Source organism: Glycine soja, chromosome 11, assembly GCF_004193775.1.
Source record: "Glycine soja cultivar W05 chromosome 11, ASM419377v2, whole genome shotgun sequence".
NCBI classification, from domain to species: domain Eukaryota; kingdom Viridiplantae; phylum Streptophyta; class Magnoliopsida; order Fabales; family Fabaceae; genus Glycine; species Glycine soja.
In genome coordinates this window covers 10833390-10854987 of record NC_041012.1, presented here as the reverse complement: position 1 = coordinate 10854987, position 21598 = coordinate 10833390, and the positions used below count along the sequence as shown (strand labels likewise).

Here is a 21598-nt window from a genome sequence, read left to right as displayed (position 1 = left end):
AACTTCAATCCCTCTTTTGCTTTACCAAATTCCATTTTCCAATTCAAAACCCTAACTCCGTTCGAAGCACCAAATCGTGATGGCACCAAAGGCAGAGAAGAAGCCAGCAGAGAAGAAGCCTGTGGAGGAGAAGAAATCGACGGTGGGAGACAAGGCTCCGGCGGAGAAGAAGCCAAAGGCCGGAAAGAAGCTTCCGAAGGAGGGAGGCGCCGGCGGAGAAGGTAAGAAGAAGAAGAGAACCAAGAAGAGCGTGGAGACATACAAGATCTACATCTTCAAGGTTCTGAAGCAGGTTCACCCTGACATTGGTATCTCAAGCAAGGCCATGGGAATCATGAACAGCTTCATCAACGACATCTTCGAGAAGCTTGCCCAGGAATCTTCTAGACTTGCCCGCTACAACAAGAAGCCCACCATCACTTCAAGGGAAATTCAGACCGCGGTCAGGCTTGTGCTGCCCGGTGAATTGGCCAAGCACGCCGTTTCTGAGGGTACCAAGGCTGTCACCAAGTTCACTAGCTCTTGAATTAGCTATCTTATCGCTTTTCTAAGACTCTTTTCTGTCCCAATTTGAGATTTTAATCAGTAGTAGACTTTTTTTTGTTTGATAGGATTTGTAATTGAAAGAATGGTCTTGGGTTGATCCTTTTGTGTATTGAAGTGGCAAGATGTATTGATTATATAGGAACGCAGTATTGTTTAGTATTATACTTTCAAGAATCTCCAATCGGCCATTCGTTAATAATTGTTTTTTCGGATATTTGTTTGCTTGTACTTTCCAGTTAGTTATTAATAGTGTGCAAATCTTTTGAAAACTGTAACATTTATCGTATAGGAATCATTTTCCCTAATCGATTAACTATAGTTGATGTTTGTTGAAGGCGTGTGTCTAACAATGAAGGCGCAGTGTTGCATGCTATATTGCCAAGATTTGTTGATTCTAGGAGACCTCTTGATCGATCGTTTTGAAAACTGAACCGGATATTCCGTGTATTTTCTTGTTTTCTTACATTTGATGGATAGGTTGATTTTTTTAATAGGCGATTGATAGGTTTGTTGATTGCAATAAATTGTTTTACTATTTTATAAAATCTTTCCAAGAGAATTTAGAAAACAAAAAGCAATTTTTAGTAGGAATTTTCGATGGCTGTGTAATCAAGGCCTGAAATATTGTATCTTGTTTGTTGATGGTAACATTCAAGTAATTATATTTGTTTTTCACAGAATTTTGAGCACGTAGCCCATTCTACTCTTTCAAGCTTTGACAGGTTCAGATTTCAAAATTATATCTGGATTCTGGAGTCACTATAATAATTTATTCATGAACTATTGGGTCTCATCTCTCAATTTGGACTCAAATAAACAACCTTTACTTTATTAATCGATGTGAATTAATACAACTACTTTTATTGACGCCTCAAGCTTTTAATTTTTGGCATGGTATTTTTAATGGATTCCATTAGTCCTTGAAATTGTATGAACGAGACATTTTAATTCTTCAGATTTTAAAAATCTTTCATTAGTTCTTAACTTTACAAACCAGCATTCACTTTATTTCTTTTGGATGCAAAATGACAGTGAAAATGTAAGGATTAAAATGAATGACTTTTGTAAAACAGAGATTTACCAAAAGATTTTAATTTTACAGAGACTAGTCACTATAGACTAAAATTTAGTCTAAATCAGTATGTACACGTAGTCTACCCCTTTTTTCACAGCTAGATACGCCTGCTAATAGGTTGCAAGTCAGTTTGAGAGGGCATTGCCAAGGAATCTCTGCATTAAAGGGTGTAATGTGAAGAGATTTGGACCGATTAGTGCTGCATTAGAGGGTGTAATTGCATTAAAACATACACAAGCGCCAATCCATTTTTAGAAAGAACACAGTCACTTAAAACATCTAACAGTACCAATCAAACTAACAAAAGGTAACAACATTTAACAGCACACTTCACTTTCTCCCGCATTCATACCACAAATCGGATTTAATCATTGTAAGAATTTCCTTTTAATCCCTTTGATCAGAACTATATAAAGGCACAAAGTATAACCTAAGATGTTCAAAACTTGATCTACTGTTGTATATACAAAAAATCCAAATCAGAAACGTTAGTTGCAGAAAACCAGAAAATGCTTGTAACATGAACATAATGTGTCTCTAAGAAAATCTCATTAAAAAAGGGTTGTTGTCTGCCCTAAATATCAAGCTCGACTTGTATATGTCCAAAGATCGGTAACTACACCAAATACTTTCAAAGTGTGAATTTGCCAAACATAAAATGCTGTCCAATTAAATTTTGCTTACATTTGAGGAATGCCCACATTGTGGCACATATAAGGTAGCATCAAATGAAGAATTGTCAAACCCAGCGATATCCTAAAGTCTTACTCTTTCTTTCGTTCTAATTAGAGGATAAAGAAAATATGGCTGAACAAGTGACAGCAGGCAACAATGCTCGTGAATTACAAAGAATAAGAGGAAGGGGGAAAATTACCTTGGGAGGTGCAGCGGATCACAAACATTGAAATAGTGATGGAGCATTGGAGCTCTCAGCTCTCTAAGTCAAGTGGCTGCTTCATTTTATGTCATGAGAGGCATTGAATGAGAGTAATTAGAGGGTAAGCACAGACAAATAATTTTATAAAATTTCAGACTCTTTGTTCCATCTCATTCTACCCAATGTGGAAGGGAAGAAAATTGAGAAAAAACAATGGTAATTGATGATATATGTATGTTCCATCATTTTTTTACCCATATCCAAACAATGAAATTTAATCTCACTACATTTCACTCCCTTCCATTCCACATAAATCAACCAATCAAAACACAGCCTGAAAATAGAATGGGAGACAATGCACAAGTTTCAAACTGCTACAGCCATCATCATTCTGCTGCCAGTAACAATTAACGGCAAAAAATCACAAGAAACAAACAGGGAAATAGCTGAGCCCCAAATTAAAGATGAATGGTCAATGATCGTATTTTAGTCTTTCAAGGACAAGGAACATCAATTTGAACTATCCACAAAATGAGAATATCTAGAAGGCCACTAAGTAGAAAATTTGTTGAACGACTAAAAACTAAGAATATGGACTTCTAGAATCAAGGTTAGAAATTTAATATATTGCAAATGTGAACTCTTATGAATTGTTGCCACACTTGGTGGCTACCCTTTGTGTGCATAACTCACTTGAATGCGTCTGCCGTCCAGTATCTGAAACAATAAGGAACAAGATGCAAATATAACAATGTTAGATGAAATAAAAGCAAAATTTTCAGCCAAAAAACCCACATAATTTTAAGACAATGATATACAAGTGAGGTCATATTAAAAAAATTGGGAAAATAAAAAATAAAAATCTGGCCATTCATTTCTTTGAGTTGTGGTGGCAGTAGTTTCAGAAATGAAGCGAACAAATCCATACCCTCTTGATTTCCCAGTCACGTGATCACATTACTTTAGCTGCAAAAGGAAAAATAAAGAATTGGTTGCAACCATGGTTGTCAAAACCGAGAATCTACGTAGACTCATGGAAGCTCTGTAGACTTGTAAGAGTCTACTTCAAACAAAAATAGTAGTAAATTACCTATAAATATCATACCAATTCAACATTTTAACAATATTTTAAAGCACATAAATGCATAATAAAACAAACTACACCAAGTCAGAGACTAAAGAAGCTTACATGGTTCCAACAGATGCGCGCTCGAGCCTTCACTTGGAAGCAAATCACAATTGGGAGTAAAGTGAAGCAAGCAAGCCGTGCCTTGAAGTGAAGCAAACATTACCTTCACCTTCAAACAAATCACGATATGAGAGAAGATTAGCGAGTCGTGATGTTCTGGGTCTGAAAGAAATTGTGACTTCCTGAATAATTGAAGAACCAAATCGTGAATTGGGAGAGATTGGGAGATAGAGAGAGAACAGATGAAGCAAAAAGGATCAAGGTGGGTTCGTTTCAGGGTCACGCAAACAAAGAAAAAATGACAACCCTAAACACCCAAATTGACCTAAGAAAAATGCACCAAACGACGTAGTTTCATGTTAATCTTTTTTCCAAGCAAACTCGTTTGACTCGGTCTAGACTCGCGAGTTAGCACGAGTTTAGTCCAAGTCTATCGAGTCTAGTCTGAGTCTGCTAAAAAATGAGTTTGAATGCGAGTTAGCCTGCGTGGACCAAGTAGATTCTTAAACTCGTAAGAGTTTATGAGTTAACTCTAGAGTTTGACAACCATGGTTGCAACATACTTATATATATAACAAATTAGGAAAGCCAAAATACAAGAAAAAGATCTTTGATTTCACCTTCAATGATTTCACTGTGTTGCCTAAAGGCATCTATGAGAATCAGTTCATTGGCGTCATAGGAAAGCCCTTTATTCCAAAAACGAAACAGTTAAAATGGAAAATAGCTAGATTAAATAACAAAACTCAAAAACTGCAATTATAGTTAGTAATTAAAAAAATTAAAGAAGTTGGAGAACACCTGCAACAAACAACTTAATTGTTGAATGGTGGCGTGTGCATAGAAATTGAGGTAAAGGGAAAAGAAGAGTGCTGCGACACACTAATGCACTGATGATACGCATAACTGTGAACTTTCAATTCATACCCGAAACACAATAAAGTGTTTTCCACACACTAGGGTAGTGGAGAATTAGAAGGACAAACCATTTTCACATACAATTCTTCTGAGCCATCCCACTCCCCATCAGTGACAACTTAAGAGTGAAACAGAGGACATTTAATTTCCTTCTTGGACTTGGAGTAGTTTGTTGGTCGTACAATGGGTTAAGTTACTTCTAATCTGATCTGCAAGTGTATTCCAGCAGCCAAAATAAATTTATCGGTCAAAAAATCAAATTTCACAGTTTGTAAGTATGGTTAATTCATCAAGTTTTTCATGACTGAATTCAAATGATAGTAAATGCAATGAATCAGTTCATCTTTAGGACTTCAGTATTTTCAGCTTGAGGTTCAGACTCTTGTAAACTAATGCTCCTATTTGAAGCCCAAGACTAAAGAAGCCAACTCTATTCAGTATTCAATAGAGCAGTAAAATGAACCAATGTGGTCAAAATGGTTAGAAGGATGAAATGAAAACAATTGTTGTCAAAGATTAAAGGCAGGAAACGCATGTCTTATTCCCAACGTCTGCACCAAGAGGAAATAAAGTATATAGTTAATGCCAAAGTTCAATGTATTGTAATGGTACACGCACACACACACACTCCTTAAACATAGGAACAAACACTATTTCAGGCCAAGAATACGCTTTCAGCTACAAGTGAAATGAAAAGCTCAAAGGAAAATTGCAATGCGAAATAATATCTAACCAACTTTTCCTCGAAACCAAATCAACAATTAGATTGCAATAACAAAATTGGATGTTAGGAGAGAGGGACCTAAACGTAGGGCGTCAAAGGAGAGAGCTGGAATGCCAAACCGACTTGGACGCGTCGAATTGAGGTCGATCCGGTGACGCAGTGAAGATGGTTGATAGATAGTTTGGGATATTTTGTTATGGGTTGAAATTGGTATCTTTAGATTTGTTCCATACTTTGGGTTTTTCTTTGTGCGTCCACTAAAATTAATGATACACCTAACTTTAAGTGAAGTAACCAAAATGTTCTTTACTTAAAATTTTAAAAACTGTCTCTCTCGCTCTCCCTCTTCCTCACGTGTTCCGCTACTGTTTCTTTTCTTCTTCTGCACTTCAGCGTTTTGCTTCCTCGCACTGTCAAGAGGCCGCTGTTCGTCCCTCCGTTCGTGCCACACCGCCAGTGAGTGCCCTTGCCGTCGACGTCAACTTCGTCATCGTCTCCACCGTAAGTCGTTCGTCTCCGCCCCTCTTGTTGTTTCGCATTTGACAGTGGATTGAAAATTTGTATAATTAATATGGATTTACAATTGTATAATATTTTAGGTATAATTTTTTATTTTTTAATTTAATATTTTATAAAATAATAAATGAATCATTTTTTTGATTAAAAATAAATTAATATTTTTGTTGTAAAAATAATTTTTTAATAAATAAATATTGTTGTATATTTTTTATGTGTTCTTATTTAATTAATTATATTTACTTTTAAGTTGGCTTTTAATAAATAATTTAAGAATTTTTTATGTAATATGAAATTATAAATAGTATTGTTATTTATTTATTATTAAAATATAAGTAATTTAATTATATTTGCTATTTAAAAAAGTTTTTTTATAAATTTGTTAAATATCATAAATTTCAAATTTTTATTAGTATATATATGACAATTTAGTTTAACAAAAAAATGTATAAATTTTTAAATTACAATTTTTTTATTGATATAGTTATATATATATATATATATATATATATTGTTAACCCATATATTAAATATTTATATAAATATTGTTTGGAAGTATAAATTTAAAATTTCTTCATTTGTTTAAAAATATTTAAAGATATTGAAATACTAATTTGTAAAAAAATGAAATAGTTATTTAATAAAAAAAATTGTAATTAGATTTTGGTCATTAATTTAAGTTTACTGGAATTAGTGATGTGAAGTGTATAAATTTGAAAAAAGATTTGTATTCATTTATGAATATATAAAAATAATAAAAAAGTTATTTAAAAAATAATAAAGTTTTTATTTATGAATTATTAGATAGTAATTTATTGAATCATTATTTGAACAATGACATTAATTGTTATTACTGTTTAAATGTGCATATTAAGGTTAGAACCAGATGATTGCGTCGGGCTTTAAACAAGGTTATAGGAGGAGTCTTAGTGATAGAAGTTAGTGGTAATGCGGATGAAGCCCTTCAACAGTTAAGGACAACAACATATGCATGTAGACCATAGGTAGATGCACCTGTTGCTGAGGATGTTGAGCATGTGAATCATGCAGTTGAAGAGATCCATGAGCAGCCTTAGGAGTCAATTACTGATGATGTAGTTGTTGATGCCTAGGATTTTCCAAGTGGGTCTCACGATACATCAATTTTGACGAACTATGTTCATCATGTGACGGTCACAATTTGGAATATAGATGTATTTTTTTAAGTATATAACATTTTCATAACTATTTTTTATTTAAGTTGAAATGGTTTAAATATTTATTTTCAGGAACGTCCTAAGTTGAAGTTGTCCTCCCATGGAAGGAAGGTAGAGAAATTTGGAAGGTCTGCTCTAGAGACTGAAGACATAGTGGCTGCCACAAGATTAAGTTTTCAGATAGCATGTTCTTTAGACACTAATGACAAGGGACTTATATCTATTTTGGCGGAGATGTGACATAAGGAAACTAGTAGTTTCCATCTTCCAGTAGGAGAGGTCACTATCACCGTCAATGATGTGGCATCGTTGCTACATCTGCCCATTACAGGTGTCTTCCATACCTTTGATGCTCTTCATGTAGACCAAGTCGTGGACTTGTTAGTGAAGTTGCTTAAAGTCAGTTCACAAGAAGCAAGACATGAGACATTTCAATGCCTTGAGGCATATGTTCGGCTATCCTGGCTGCGAGACATATATCACAGCAAATGTGACGCAGCACAGTGAACTGTGGCAGCTTGAGCATATTCATCTACTAGGTTGCACACTTTTTGATAACAAGAGTACCACACGCATGCATGTGGTATTCTTGGACGCATTTTGTCACTTGACGCAGAATGGAAGCTATGCATAGGGAGCTGCTGCATTGGTGTATATATGTGACAATTTGAATGATGCGTCAAAGAGTAGCGCCAGACAACTTGCAGGATATATCACACTTTTATAGATATTTATAATTTATTTTAAATTTAATTTTTAGTTTTGTAGTTTATATTGAGTATTGTTTCGATTTTTTTGTTTTTCAAATATGTGCAGTGTTCGATCTACGAATATTTTCCTACTATTGCTTTTTGTATTGCTACTAAAGATTATCATGAGAGGAAACCACGTACTTGCTATTGGAAGTCTGGGAAGGGATTACCAATGTCGACGTATTGTAAGCAGTTGAATAGATTGATGTCCGATGTTGTGTGTTGGATCCCTTATAGTGACCACCGTATATTCAAAGAATTTGAGTTGATCTCATTATTTTGTGGACAAATCTGATGGGGTATATCTATTGTCATACATTGACTAGAAAGGGTTGTGCAACAGTTTGGTTATGTGCAAACCATTCCTCCAACCTCTACTGTCCCATTTTTATCTATAGAGGAGATTGATGATAGATAGATGTACTTCTTTGAATACCTTGCACCGGTAGGTCAGAGTTGTGTTGCTCCTAGACAATGTGCAGCAGACTACATGGAGTGGTTCTATATGATATCTCATCCTTTCATGTGTCCGACATAGGTTGGGGATCCTCCTAGACATCCACCTGTGGTGCACAATGATACACTTATTGAACCAGTTCCTCCTCAGTAGCCGGTCGACGCATTGACTATGGCAGAACCACCTCCTTCTACACCTACTGATGTAGACATGCCTCGACATGCACTGGGATAATATATTTTGAGTTCTCAATGTTAGTCATTTTATGTGTCATGCATCAAATGTTTACTTTTTATCTTGTTATCAATGTCGTAGGAGGCTTCTCAAGCAATAGTAGAAAGGTTGGAACACTTGATCAACCTGAGGGTAGTTACTGAAGGAACTGAAGCATACACTGTGATCGAGGAGTGCCTTAGGATCATCAGGGGTGTGACTATGCAAAGGAATGTATATGTTCGATCGAGACGAAAGCAGTGCACGCCGAATGTATGAAGATTGTTACATTTTTTTAAGTTTTATATGAATTATATATGCAATATGATTGAACAATGTCTATTATTTAGTATTATTTGATAAGCTTTTTATTTATTTTCGTTTTTGTAGTATGTGAATATTAAATTATTGACCTAAGTAGATTATTATGTTAAACCTTAAACCAAATTATTTAATCCCTCAACCCTTAATACATAATTCATCAACACTAAAACCCAAATTATTTGATAAGCATGATTCCTCTAACACCTTTTCAAATTTTGACGTATACAATTTTTGAGATAAATCTATATTATTTGAATCTTTTGTCCTCATCCTAAATCTGATCCCCGAAGAAGAAAGGAGAGGTTGGCAAAAAGATGAGGTCCCTCACTCTTCTCTTTCAAAATTCAAAACCTAATCCCACCTGTAAAAAAAACATTTGTTCTTTTCTCTTAAATTAATTTTTTTTAATAACTCCCTTTCATCTTCCTCATCCACACTCATGAGCTCTAGCACCTCCCCTCTCGTAATCTCATGGTTGTTGTAGTGTTTCAAGCAACGTTTCAGATTTCAAACTTCTACATGCAAGGAGGCCGGGGGCACACACGGAGCTGTTATTTAGATATGGCAAGTTCAAATCTTCTTCCCTTAGGCGTTGATTTTGGGAGATCTTGTTTTAAAAAAATTTCTTCCTTTCCCCCTTTTTTGATGTTTCCAGCTACTCTAACTATTCTGGGTCACGATTGAATGCTTCCTAACTCGCTATCTATGTTTGTCCTCAACAAATTTCAGGGAAAAAAAAAATCTTTTTGAGAGATCCTCAACTCACACGTTATATTATTATCACAATTACCATTAAAATAAGTCTTCTTTCCTCTTGATATTCCAATGAATATGATTCAAAATAAATCTATACGATGTAAACAAAAAGGATGTGTTACATAGCAAATTGTGGCAGTCAGACTCCTAAAGTATTTATTTATTAATTAAATATGGATCAATATTATTAATTAAACAACAAAGACAACAAATGAACTCGATTTGCTCGCGCAATTTTGCTACTAGAAATACCTTATTCATTTGTTGCTTGGTGCATGGGTTGTTAGCGGTCAAGCATGACATTTACTTTGTTATATGAAACAAATGCCAAAATTCAATAACATATAATAAAAGGAAAATAATTGTATGATATACATATTTAAGTTTTAATTATTATTTTATCTTTTAATTTAATTTAGATACCCATCATTCATGTTATCTAATATGCTATCTTATTTATTTAAGAGAAATAATTATAAATGTAAATCGTCAACAAATGCAACCAGTGCGTCTACATTGGTTACCGGCTAGTGAATCATCAAAAAGCCAGCATGTTATTTTTGTACCAGATAGCAGAACTCAAGTATTTTTTTTTAACGGAACATACTAAGACTACAATGAAAAACAAGTTGATAGATTATCATAACTCAAGTAATCAACATCTATAAAAATTGCATAAGCGAATAAGTTAGAGAATCTCAAATGTATTAATTCTCAACAGCAATTCAATGTACCGTACCAACAATATGCTACACTATACTATATCACCACCCCTACAATTGATTAAAATCTGAACATAGGTGTCCAGATACATAGAACAGACTTGGGCGTGCAACAAGCCCATAAACAACAGTTTAAGAGCTAGTAAACTTGGTGACGGCCTTGGTACCCTCAGAGACGGCGTGCTTAGCCAATTCACCGGGCAGCACAAGCCTGACCGCGGTCTGAATTTCCCTCGAAGTGATGGTGGGTTTCTTGTTGTAGCGGGCAAGTCTAGAAGATTCCTGGGCAAGCTTCTCGAAGATGTCGTTGATGAAGCTGTTCATGATTCCCATGGCCTTGCTTGAGATACCAATGTCAGGGTGAACCTGCTTCAGAACCTTGAAGATGTAGATCTTGTATGTCTCCACGCTCTTCTTGTTCCTCTTCTTCTTCTTCCCTTCTCCGCCGGCGCCTCCCTCCTTCGGAAGCTTCTTTCCGGCCTTTGGCTTCTTCTCCGCCGGAGCCTTGTCTCCCACCGTGGACTTCTTCTCCTCTGCGGGCTTCTTCTCCGCCTTTGGTGCCATCACGATCTCTCAATTTGTTCCAAGGGAAGAAGGGTTTTGAATTGGTGATTGGAATTGATAGAATGAAGAGTGGGCGAAGTTGTGAATGAGAAGTGGCTGCAGCGGTGATTAATATAGAAAAGGTTTACGTGTTCTTATTGGCTAGGGGCGTTTCGCGCGGATCGGTGACGTGGATCTTGCATTTTTGTAGACTGAGATGCGGATTGATGAGTGGCGATCTAAGGACCATGTAGATGAACGGCTGAGATATTTTTGTCTTTTTCCTCAAAACTGGAATCTCCCTTTTTCACTTCTCAGTTTTGGTTGCGCGCCCAAATGAGTATCTCCCTCCCATTCATTAGTGACTTACATGCGCGGCTTACCTTCGAAATCAAACGAAACTTTAAAATATGTTTAGTAATTTAAATTAAGACAATATTAATAATTCCTTTAATGAAGAATGTTAAAAATATATTACTATAGTGAATCAATAAAAATGACAGTTAAAGTATTTTTAATCTATTTTTATATTTTTTTAGTAAATATCTAACTGATATTCATGAATAATTGTGCATTTGTGAAGTTTGAGTTGTAGATGTCACGTTATTAACAAATGTAAGAATTCCTACAACTTTAGTCGATAACTCAAGCTCTGTGGCACGATGTTCTTAATGTTTCCCATTAGTGATTAGTCCATTAAATTGTATGAACAAATAAAATTATTTGTCAAGATTTTAAAAATCTTGAATTAGTTCTTAATTTTACAAACCATTCATTTGATTTATTTATGCAAAATGATCATGAAAAATATAAAGGATTCAAATGAATAACTTTGTAAAATAAGAGATTAACACGAGTTCTAAAATTTACAGAGCTAAACTAAAATGAAAAGTTTTTTTGGGCAAAATCTATCTACTTCTAAGAAAACGTGAGCTTATTTTGTCTATGAAGAAAATCTTAGAGATGAATATAAAATAAATGTTTCCTAGAACAAATAGCTTTAAGTAGATTCAATATGTTGTATGCGATGAACGTAGGGTTAGGATAATGCTACTATAATACTAGAACAACTCTACTATAGTAATAAGTATTGTCTTTCTTCTTAACTCAAAGTATATCTACCTATTACTAAGATTATTTGTGTCAAAATTAAACAATAATAAAAAGGCAATCAAATGATTCATATTTCAGTATCTTTTGAAAGATTTATATTACGTCGATTTTAATTTATATGAAAGAGGTAACAAATAAATTTAAATTAATATAAATTTTTATATATGTGATATATGTGAAATGAACTTTCAATCCAAAGATGAATTTGAAGAAAATATTATCAAGTTAAAAGTTATAAAATAGTGTAATAGTTATCAAAGTTACACCAATATACACACATACATTCCTTTAGGATTCACGGTTGGGTATAAACAATTTTCATAGTAACTAAATCCACCTCTTTCTTAAGTTATTCAGACCATTTAGTTAACAATAATTTTGTGTCCATTGCACAATAAAATAATGAAAAGTCAAAATTATTTTTTATATTTATCTCTCTTTCACATGTTCTCCCATTTGTTCTCTATAGCATCTTTGTAGTTGTCTTCCTTCTCACACTTCTACGGTGGTTTCCTCCTTTACATGGTTAATTTCTTTTGAATCCTCCCCACAATAAAGATTTACATTTGCTAATAAATAATAAGAAAACAAAGCATCTTGTATGCGTGGAAGAGTTATTTGTGATGTTCGTTGTTGTGCCGGAGAGATTTGTTGTTTTTTGGAGTTAACATACCAATTTACAATGTAAGAAAGGTCTACACACTTCCAAAAAAAAAAGGTTCTCTTCCTTTGAACTACCACTCCCAACCATGCATGGAGAGACACACTTGTGATATTTTAGAATTCACCCATTTCAAAATATAGTGCAGTAAATGGGTGAAGGGTTATGAAAATGGTGTAAGTTTTTTAATGCTTTAATATAATAATAATATAAATTATTTTAAAATAATTAATATTTAAAAATGATATTTTAGTAAATTTAATAGTATTGTTTTTTTATATTGTCCATTGTCCATCAAACTATGTACATGATAAACCTTTGTATAAAACATTTGTGCCTTGATCTCTTTAACTATGTATTTTTGTTTTTGGTGAAGTCTTAGACCTATATATAATTGTGTTGTATATTGGTTGCCCATATTTTCCATTTAATACTTGTGACTTGGATCAAATATGGATTGCATAAATCACTATAACTCTTTTAAGTTGGTTAATGAATGTTCCATTAATTTTTAATATACTCTTATCAAATATTATCAATTGAGAAATAATCTTTCAAAGAATCAATTCAACCCCTCTTTTTTTATTCTTATCAACAAACCACACCAATCCAAGTCACTTTAAATTCATTTTCTGTGATTTTAAATCCAGTGCATTTAATTAGATATGAATTGGATATTTTGATTAGATTTTTAAAAATTCAGTCCATGCTCATCTCAACAAATTGACATGGAAAAATATTTAAAACGAACGTTCTTGGTTGAGCCTAAATCAAAGATACTCTAACTGAGGTCAAGTTGATGATGCATATACTAAATATGACTGAAGATAGTCTAATTGAGACCAAGTTGCAAAAGCTCTAGCCGATGTTGATTTGAAGATGTTGTTGTCAAGGCCAAGGTAAAACTACTACTTACGCAGAGGTTGATGTGAAAAAACTTTATTTGTGGTTTGGAATTGATTTATGGTTTGAAGTCGATTTTAATAAAGAATTGGGATTTTTTTGGCTTCTTGTTGTGTCAGAAGTAATATGTTGCTAATTTTTTCGGCTTCTTGATGCAAGAAAAGTAAAGTTTTTGTTTCTTTGCTTAAAATTTTTGAATGTACCACAAAAAAAAAAAACTTCACTGAAACAATTTGAGATGGGTGAAGGAAGTAAGAAGATGAGGAATTTTAGGCTTTAGATAATTAATTTTAAAAATGATATTCTTGTAAATTTTACTTTATTTTTATTGTGATGTCCAATGTTCATCAAAGAAAGAAGAATATACAAATTTGTCTTGGAGCTCAAATTTGTCTCACTGTGTATCAAATGGACCCTAAGCCTTTTTTGATAATTCAATTCGTTCCCACCCAACATTGCAAAGTGAAAAAAAATTATGAAAAAATTAACTTTATAACAATTTTAGACGCACTATTATTTCAAATTCAAACCATAAACTGGTTTTAAAGGTTTTTTTGGGCTATTCACCAATTTTTGTTTTTGTTTTTGGGTTCAGATTCGATTCTAAAACTAGTTGTAAACCATAAATCAAATTTAAAATTTGGTTTTAAAACTAAACTGATTTTTATGGTTTAAAACCGGTTCCAAATCAATTTAAAATAAATCCAAATCATATATTAAGATCCATATCCATTTAAATGGATACAGTTTGAACTTGGATTAAATTTTAAAAAATATAATCCATGTCCACCCCTAATTTTAATAGTAAATATGTTTAATTGGTTAAGGTCTTAATTGAAGTGTCTAAAAAAAGTGATGATAGTAAATCTACTCAACTAATTCATCTTAAACAAGAAAAATTACAACGATTTTGTCAAAAATTTTCCTAATCCCCATCACTTTACATAATTTAGAAAAAAATATATAGCAATATTCTTATATATCTTAGATTTTTTTTTATCAAAGTAGTTGAAGCTATCTCATTCGGAGTTCTAACAAACGACCAGGAATTAAGAGAAAATGAAAGCTTGCATCTTTTTAAAAATCAGAGCATGTTACATGATTTAAAGAAAATATATAACAATTCTTATATATCTTAGAAAAGGATTATCAAAGTAATTAAAGCTATCTCATTTAGAGATCAAACAAACCAGCAGGAATCACTTAGATATTGATTGATTTTGCAGTGATTCAACTAATATGGTGATTTTTTAATAATTTATAATAATAATAATAATAATTTAAATAAAAATATTTTTATATGAATGAAATTGATGTCTAAAATCAATTTGTAAGGAAATTATTATTTGTTTCTTATTTATTATTTATTTGTCATTAATTTATATTATTGAAATGCTACATTTGATCTCTTGGTCAGTTATTTTGTTAAGATAATGTGCACTAGAACAAATTTTATTTAATTAGTTAATTTAATCTTAAATTTTGAAACATTTGACATTTTTATTTTTATATAGTTATAAATGATTTATTTTGCAATTTTAATTTAGGAGCCCTTTGTGTTTTATTTCATTTTGCTGAACCTCGATCTGCAATTGACAATTTTACATACAATTAGTTCGTGTATCTTACGGTCACTCAACTAGTATCTACCAAAACACAAGTGACAAATGCAATAAAATAAATTAAGGGTGATTTCTCACTTTAGTCCCATTAATAAGTGTAATTCACTTACACTTAAGTTTTTAAAAGTACAAAAATGTCATTGAAGTCATTCAAAATGTATTTTTATTTGTTATTTTAGTCTTACGGTTAATTTTTTTTTTTGTTAAAGCTAATATTGATTACTACGTGACATGTTATCCACTTATGTGTGAGTTGAAAGTACATACATGAATTACACATGATAATTTAAAACACGTAATAATTAATCACACACATGTGGATGACAAACAATAGTTCAATTATGCCATTTTGATCTCCAAATGGACTATTACTTGCATGCCGTTAGCTGTTACATATGCATCATAGTGTCATGTATATCATCAATTATCACATACATAGATAATTTCACAAAAAATGAACATTAACTTTAATCAAAGGTTTTTATGACGAAATTAAAGTGACACATATTACATTTTCATGAATTTAAATGACATTTGTATTCATTTATTCTTATTAATTTAGTGGATAAAATCCAATAAATTAATAAGAATGAATGAATTATTGCATTGCATTAATGTTATATACTTAAAACAAGAAAGATTGCAACATTACGGTCCGTTTGGAAAGGATGGAAATGAAAAAAAAAAACCTATTGATAATCTATTTTTGTTTGTTTTGTTGAAGAGAAAGTAAGAAAAAAAAAAAACTTATAAAAACAAAATTTGCATAGCATTGACTGAACCGCGCCTGAGGAAGCCGAGGGAGATATCCATTTGGGCGCGCATTGAAAAGTGAAAAGAAGAGAGGCTCCAAATTCCAGTCTTGAGGAAAAAGCATCTCAGCCGTCCATCAAGCGCCAGATCAATCCGCATCTCAGTCTACTCAATGCTAGACCCACGTCAAGGATCCGCGCGAGAACCCCTTAGCCAATAAGAACACGAAAACCTTTTCCTATATTAATCATCGTTGCATCCATCTGTCTTTCACAATTTCACCCACTCTTTATTCTCCCAATTCAAAACTCTCACTCCGTTAGAAGCACCAAATCCTGATGGCACCAAAGGCAGAGAAGAAGCCAGCGGAGAAGAAGCCCGCAGAGGAGAAGAAGTCCACGGTGGGAGACAAGGCTCCGGCGGAGAAGAAGCCAAAGGCCGGAAAGAAGCTTCCGAAGGAGGGAGGCGCCGGCGGCGAAGGGAAGAAGAAGAAGAGAAACAAGAAGAGCGTGGAGACATACAAGATCTACATCTTCAAGGTTCTGAAGCAGGTTCACCCTGACATTGGTATCTCAAGCAAGGCCATGGGAATCATGAACAGCTTCATCAACGACATCTTCGAGAAGCTTGCCCAGGAATCTTCTAGACTTGCCCGCTACAACAAGAAGCCCACCATCACTTCAAGGGAAATTCAGACCGCGGTCAGGCTTGTGCTGCCCGGTGAATTGGCCAAGCACGCCGTTTCTGAGGGTACCAAGGCCGTCACCAAGTTCACTAGCTCTTGAACAAAATATCTTTGCCTGGCTCTTGTTTTTCTTCATGTGTTTCTGTTAGATCTAGCGACCTATGCTTAGATTTGAACAGTTAACTTTTTTATTATTATTTGTAATTGAAGTATTGGGATTAGGTTCATCCTCTGTGTATGGAAATGGTAGAATCGATCGTATAGGGGTAATTTGATACATGGAATGGCTGTTTTGACTATTTTATGTACTCGTGATTGTCTCTCTAACTTCGTTCGAGGTCGATATTCCTTTTTAAAAATGTTTATTTGTATGCCCATCTTCTTTGTGTTCAATGTTCAGTATACGACGATGACCTTTAAAAGATTTTCCCCCGTTTTTTAATTTGGATGTAAACCGTTAATTATTCTGTAAATTGGCTAAATATTAAATCAAAACAATTTTAAGTATGGTTGCCTAATGTGATATTGTAATTGTTATGAAGATAAATGTTGAGTATATATAATTATGATGTGATTCAATGGTATAATTAGCTAGGTCCGTTTTCTAGGGAATTTGGTGTTCAGGTTTTATCAAGTACTTGGGTTTATGACATGAAAATCATAATTAATTTAAATGAATTCAAATAATTTGAGTTGAATTATTTATATATTTAAATTAAAATTGAATTGAATTGATTAAAAATATTTATATTTAAGTTTGATCACGGGTGTAAATTTATAAATTTGATTAAAATCAATTGAATTGAAAAGAGTAATTTGATTTTACTTTAAATGTTATTAGTATTGAAATTTTAACTGTTGGAATAATAAGTGTTAAAATTATTATTATTTTTACATATATTGTTATTTGTTTCATTATTTTATATTTATTTATTTAGTAATATTTATAATATTAATAAATTATATTTTGTTTATTTATTTTTAATAAATTTGATTGTAATAAAGCTGGTTATAATAAATTTAGTTATAGTAAAACTTACGGAAAAAATTAGTTTATAAAAAATAATTATGATTTAAATTATTATAATAAATTATAAAAAAACAAATGAATCAATTTTATTAATTTAAGTGCATAACCCACCGTCTGAATGGGTATGTCATTGAGTATCTGTGAGATGACAAGGAAGAAGGTCCACATATAATGATGTTGGGTGAAATAGAATTATAGAAGCAAGGTTTTTAGCCAATAAATCCGTATATTTTTAAATCAGTGATATATAATCAATTTGGGACCCAAAATAAGAGAAAAAAGATCTTTGATTTTACCTTCAATGATTTCACCATGTTGTTCAGAGGCATCTCTGAGAACCGGTTCATTGGTATCATAGGAAAGGCCTGCATTGCAAAACAAAATGAAAAAACTAACAGTTAAAATTGAACATTTAAGGTGAATTATCAAAACTCAAAAGCTGCAAAGTGCAATTATTATTGATATTAAAAAAAAAGGAGAAATGAAAGAAGCTGAAGAAGACCCGCAACAAACAACTTAGTTAATGAATGATGACGCACACAGAAATCTAGGCGAGTGAAAACAAAAAGCACGGCCATTCGTCGCAAAAATTTCAAATTGGGTTTTTTTTACAATTTTTTTTATATCAAAATAGGTCTGTTTTGTAATTATTTATTCTTTGAGTCTTTTTTTTACTACAACACATCTATTCGAGGAGCGCGTTCCATGAGAAGCTGACACGTGACATGACGTGACTAGATGACAGGGAAGGTGGGACAGGGGGAGGAAGTGGTGGTCTGCCAGGCACGACCACTAGTTGTCAAGCGGGGCCACTAGTGTTGGTCAGCCTGACACTTTCTTTTTTCCTATGAAACCCCTTGTCCTCCGTTTCATTCGCGCTACAAAATCGTTAAAATAAATTAACATCAACAAATTACTCAAAATAAATTAAATTACTGTCAGAAATTTTACTCAAAACTAGTAAATATTTTTTATGTTTGATATATTATAGCATTATTTAATATTTATTCTATTGATGATAATAATGATTATATTTTGTAGGTGTATAAACAAATTGACACGGACTATAAAATGAAATACTAATTTTGTTTATATTTTTTTGTGATAAATAGTAATTTTTTGTAACTTAATAATTTAATTTTTGGTTAAAGTTATGTTATGTTTATATATGTTATATTTGTTTGTTGATGACAACAATTATTTATTGTAGTAGTTTTTATGTCCACCACATTATTATTATTATTAGTTAAGCTCATAATTATTGATGTTGTTGGTATATTTTTTTAATAGGCAAAAATTACATAGACGTTAAAAATAAATGCGGATTATTTTGCATCATGAGTGTGTGAAGTAATAATTTGTTATGACAGTAATTTAATTTATTTTGAGTAATTTGTTGATGTTAATTCATTTTAATGATTTCGTAGCGCAAATAAAACGGAGGAAGAGAGATCTTATAGGGAAGAAGGAAGTGTCCGGCTCGCCACCACTAGTGATCGTGCCTGGCAGACCACCATTTCCTCCCCCTATCCCACCTCCTCTGTCACCTCGTCACGTCATGTCACGTGTCAGCTTATAGTGGAACGTTCTTTGGATAGACGCATTATAGTAAAAAAAGTGACTCATAAAGTAAATAATTACAAAACAGACTCATTTTGATAAAAAAAATTTATAAAAAGAACCCAATTTGATATTTTTGCCGCCATTCGCTAATGCACTGATTATTCGCATAACTATCAACTTTAAATTGATATCTGACAATTAAGTGTCTTCTGCAGGCTAGGGGAGAAACACAAGCCGTTTTCACATACATTTCTTCTAAGCCATCCCATTCCCAGTCTCCTACAAGGATAGGCGAAACGACATGCTCTCTAGATACAGAGTGAAAAGGAGGAACTACAAATTTTGAGTAAAATTCAATATTTTTTATAACTATGTAATTAGAACTTTTGATTTTGGATAGAATTTTAGGTATTTTTACAATTTTTTATTCTTTAAATTAGTTATGAGACTAATCCTTCACTAAAAATTAAAATTGAATAGTTTAGCTCCAACAGTTAATTAATTTAAATTATAAACCACCTTTTTTTTCTGAATAAATTCTAAACCACATATTATAAGTAACTTCTTCTCCTTTTTGTATTTTTACAATAAAAGTACTCCGATAAAACCTTTGTACTGTAAATAAATTTATTATATATATTACACACTTAAGCCATTGATAAAACCTTTTTACTGTAAATAAAATTCATTTTTAGTCTCCGATCATTAAGATTTTATAAAAATGAGTAATTTTACACTTGTTTTGAAAGTCATCGTTGTGCGGGGAATAACTTGTATTGAGAATGTTTACCTCAAGGTTTCGACAAAAGTTTATTAAAAAATAAAACCCATCGTTCTGGTAAAAAAGGGTGGGCAAAAAGAAAAACTAAAACCCGCGCGAGATAAAAAAAAAAAGAAAAAGAAAAAAGAGCAATTAGGCGCGCAGTGAAAACCAAAGTGAAAAGCAATTAAATTCCACCGGGAGAAATTCAGTTTTGAGAAAAAAGAGAATAAGCATGAAGCATCTCAGCCGTCTATCTGTAGGGTCCTTAAAGAGCCAACTCATCAATCCGCAACCCTTTGTGTCAATGATAAATCTGGGCTGTCTATTCCCGTCTTATTTTGAGAAACGTAATTCAACATACAAAAGAGACCCACGTCATCGATCCGCGCGAAACTCCCCCAGCGAATGAGAAGGCGAAAACCCTTTTATATATCAATCATCGGGTGCAACCACTTCTCAATCACAGCTCTTGGCTTTAGCAAATTCCAATTCCCAATTCCCAATTCGAAACCCTTATTCCTTTCAAAGAACCAAATTGAGTGATCGTGATGGCACCAAAGGCAGAGAAGAAGCCAGCGGAGAAGAAGCCCGCGGAGGAGAAGAAGTCGACGGTGGGAGACAAGGCTCCGGCGGAGAAGAAGCCAAAGGCCGGAAAGAAGCTTCCGAAGGAGGGAGGCGCCGGCGGAGAAGGGAAGAAGAAGAAGAGAAACAAGAAGAGCGTGGAGACATACAAGATCTACATCTTCAAGGTTCTGAAGCAGGTCCACCCTGACATTGGTATCTCAAGCAAGGCCATGGGAATCATGAACAGCTTCATCAACGACATCTTCGAGAAGCTTGCCCAGGAATCTTCTAGACTTGCCCGTTACAACAAGAAGCCCACCATCACTTCAAGGGAAATTCAGACCGCGGTCAGGCTTGTGCTGCCCGGTGAATTGGCCAAGCACGCCGTCTCTGAGGGTACCAAGGCTGTCACCAAGTTCACTAGCTCTTGAACTGACTATTATGCCCCTTCGCTTCGATCTAGGTGTCTCTGTTAGGAATATGTTTTATGTTGAAGTGTTGGTTTATTTTTTCTTTTTGGTGAAAGCAATTTGTAAGTGAAGAATATGGGATTTGTTGATCCTTCTTTGTATGGAATTAGTTGCTAATACAGAGACGTATATTATCCCTATCATATGTTGCTTGAGTAATAATTTTTCTTCTTTCTTTTCCAGTTTTTATTTATTTTATTACTGAAGAAAAAAATTAAAGAAACGCGTGTGATTAACCTTGCGAAAGTCATGGTAGCCGTAGGAGCCAGTGTCTCTTGTCGTTTACTTAGGCAAATGTTAATGACTTTGTGTTTGTGTTTGTATGACCTGAAACCTGCTTTGCACGCTCAACTGAATTCTACTTTCGAAGTATTTAAGTTCAATTGAACGCAAGGTTGGTTCAATCACTCACTATGGTCAAGATACTGCTGAAAGAAGCACATAAACTTTTTAATTTAAAATACCATTTTTTTTTAATGAGAAATCTGTGCTATATGTTGCATTCTTGTTGTTATGTATTTCAAAAGTATGTAACGTGCTTTTAGTTGTGTATTTTATAAATAGTTAAATTGAAATTTTCGGTTTTCCTATGTAAAGTTTTGAAAATATATATAAAAAAGTAATAATTTTTTTTATAGTTGATTGATGGAATAAAATATATAA

General features: G+C 33.2%; 3 protein-coding genes across 4 annotated transcripts; 2 read left to right on the top strand and 1 right to left on the bottom strand.

Annotated features, from left to right (window-relative positions):
- LOC114373648 (probable histone H2B.1) lies at nucleotides 1-758 on the top strand. Its single transcript, XM_028331156.1, has one exon. The coding sequence runs from the start codon at nucleotides 80-82 to the stop codon at nucleotides 524-526; it is 447 nt and encodes a 148-aa protein (XP_028186957.1). The 5' UTR covers nucleotides 1-79; the 3' UTR covers nucleotides 527-758.
- On the top strand, nucleotides 17-21080 carry LOC114373649 (probable histone H2B.1). Of its 2 annotated transcripts, none has more exons than XM_028331157.1 (2): nucleotides 17-91; nucleotides 20462-21080. In XM_028331157.1, the coding sequence occupies exons 1-2, from the start codon at nucleotides 80-82 to the stop codon at nucleotides 20894-20896; spliced, it is 447 nt and encodes a 148-aa protein (XP_028186958.1). In that variant the 5' UTR covers nucleotides 17-79; the 3' UTR covers nucleotides 20897-21080. The 2 variants fall into 2 exon arrangements, with proteins under 2 accessions (XP_028186958.1, XP_028186959.1); XM_028331158.1 differs by lacking the exon at nucleotides 17-91 and adding an exon at nucleotides 16125-16638 and having other exon boundaries at nucleotides 20464-21080.
- Nucleotides 10162-11094, bottom strand: LOC114373650 (probable histone H2B.1). Its single transcript, XM_028331159.1, has one exon. It carries the CDS (start codon nucleotides 10827-10829, stop codon nucleotides 10398-10400), a length of 432 nt encoding a protein of 143 aa, XP_028186960.1. The 5' UTR covers nucleotides 10830-11094; the 3' UTR covers nucleotides 10162-10397.
- Nucleotides 21081-21598: the final 518 nt, after the last annotated feature.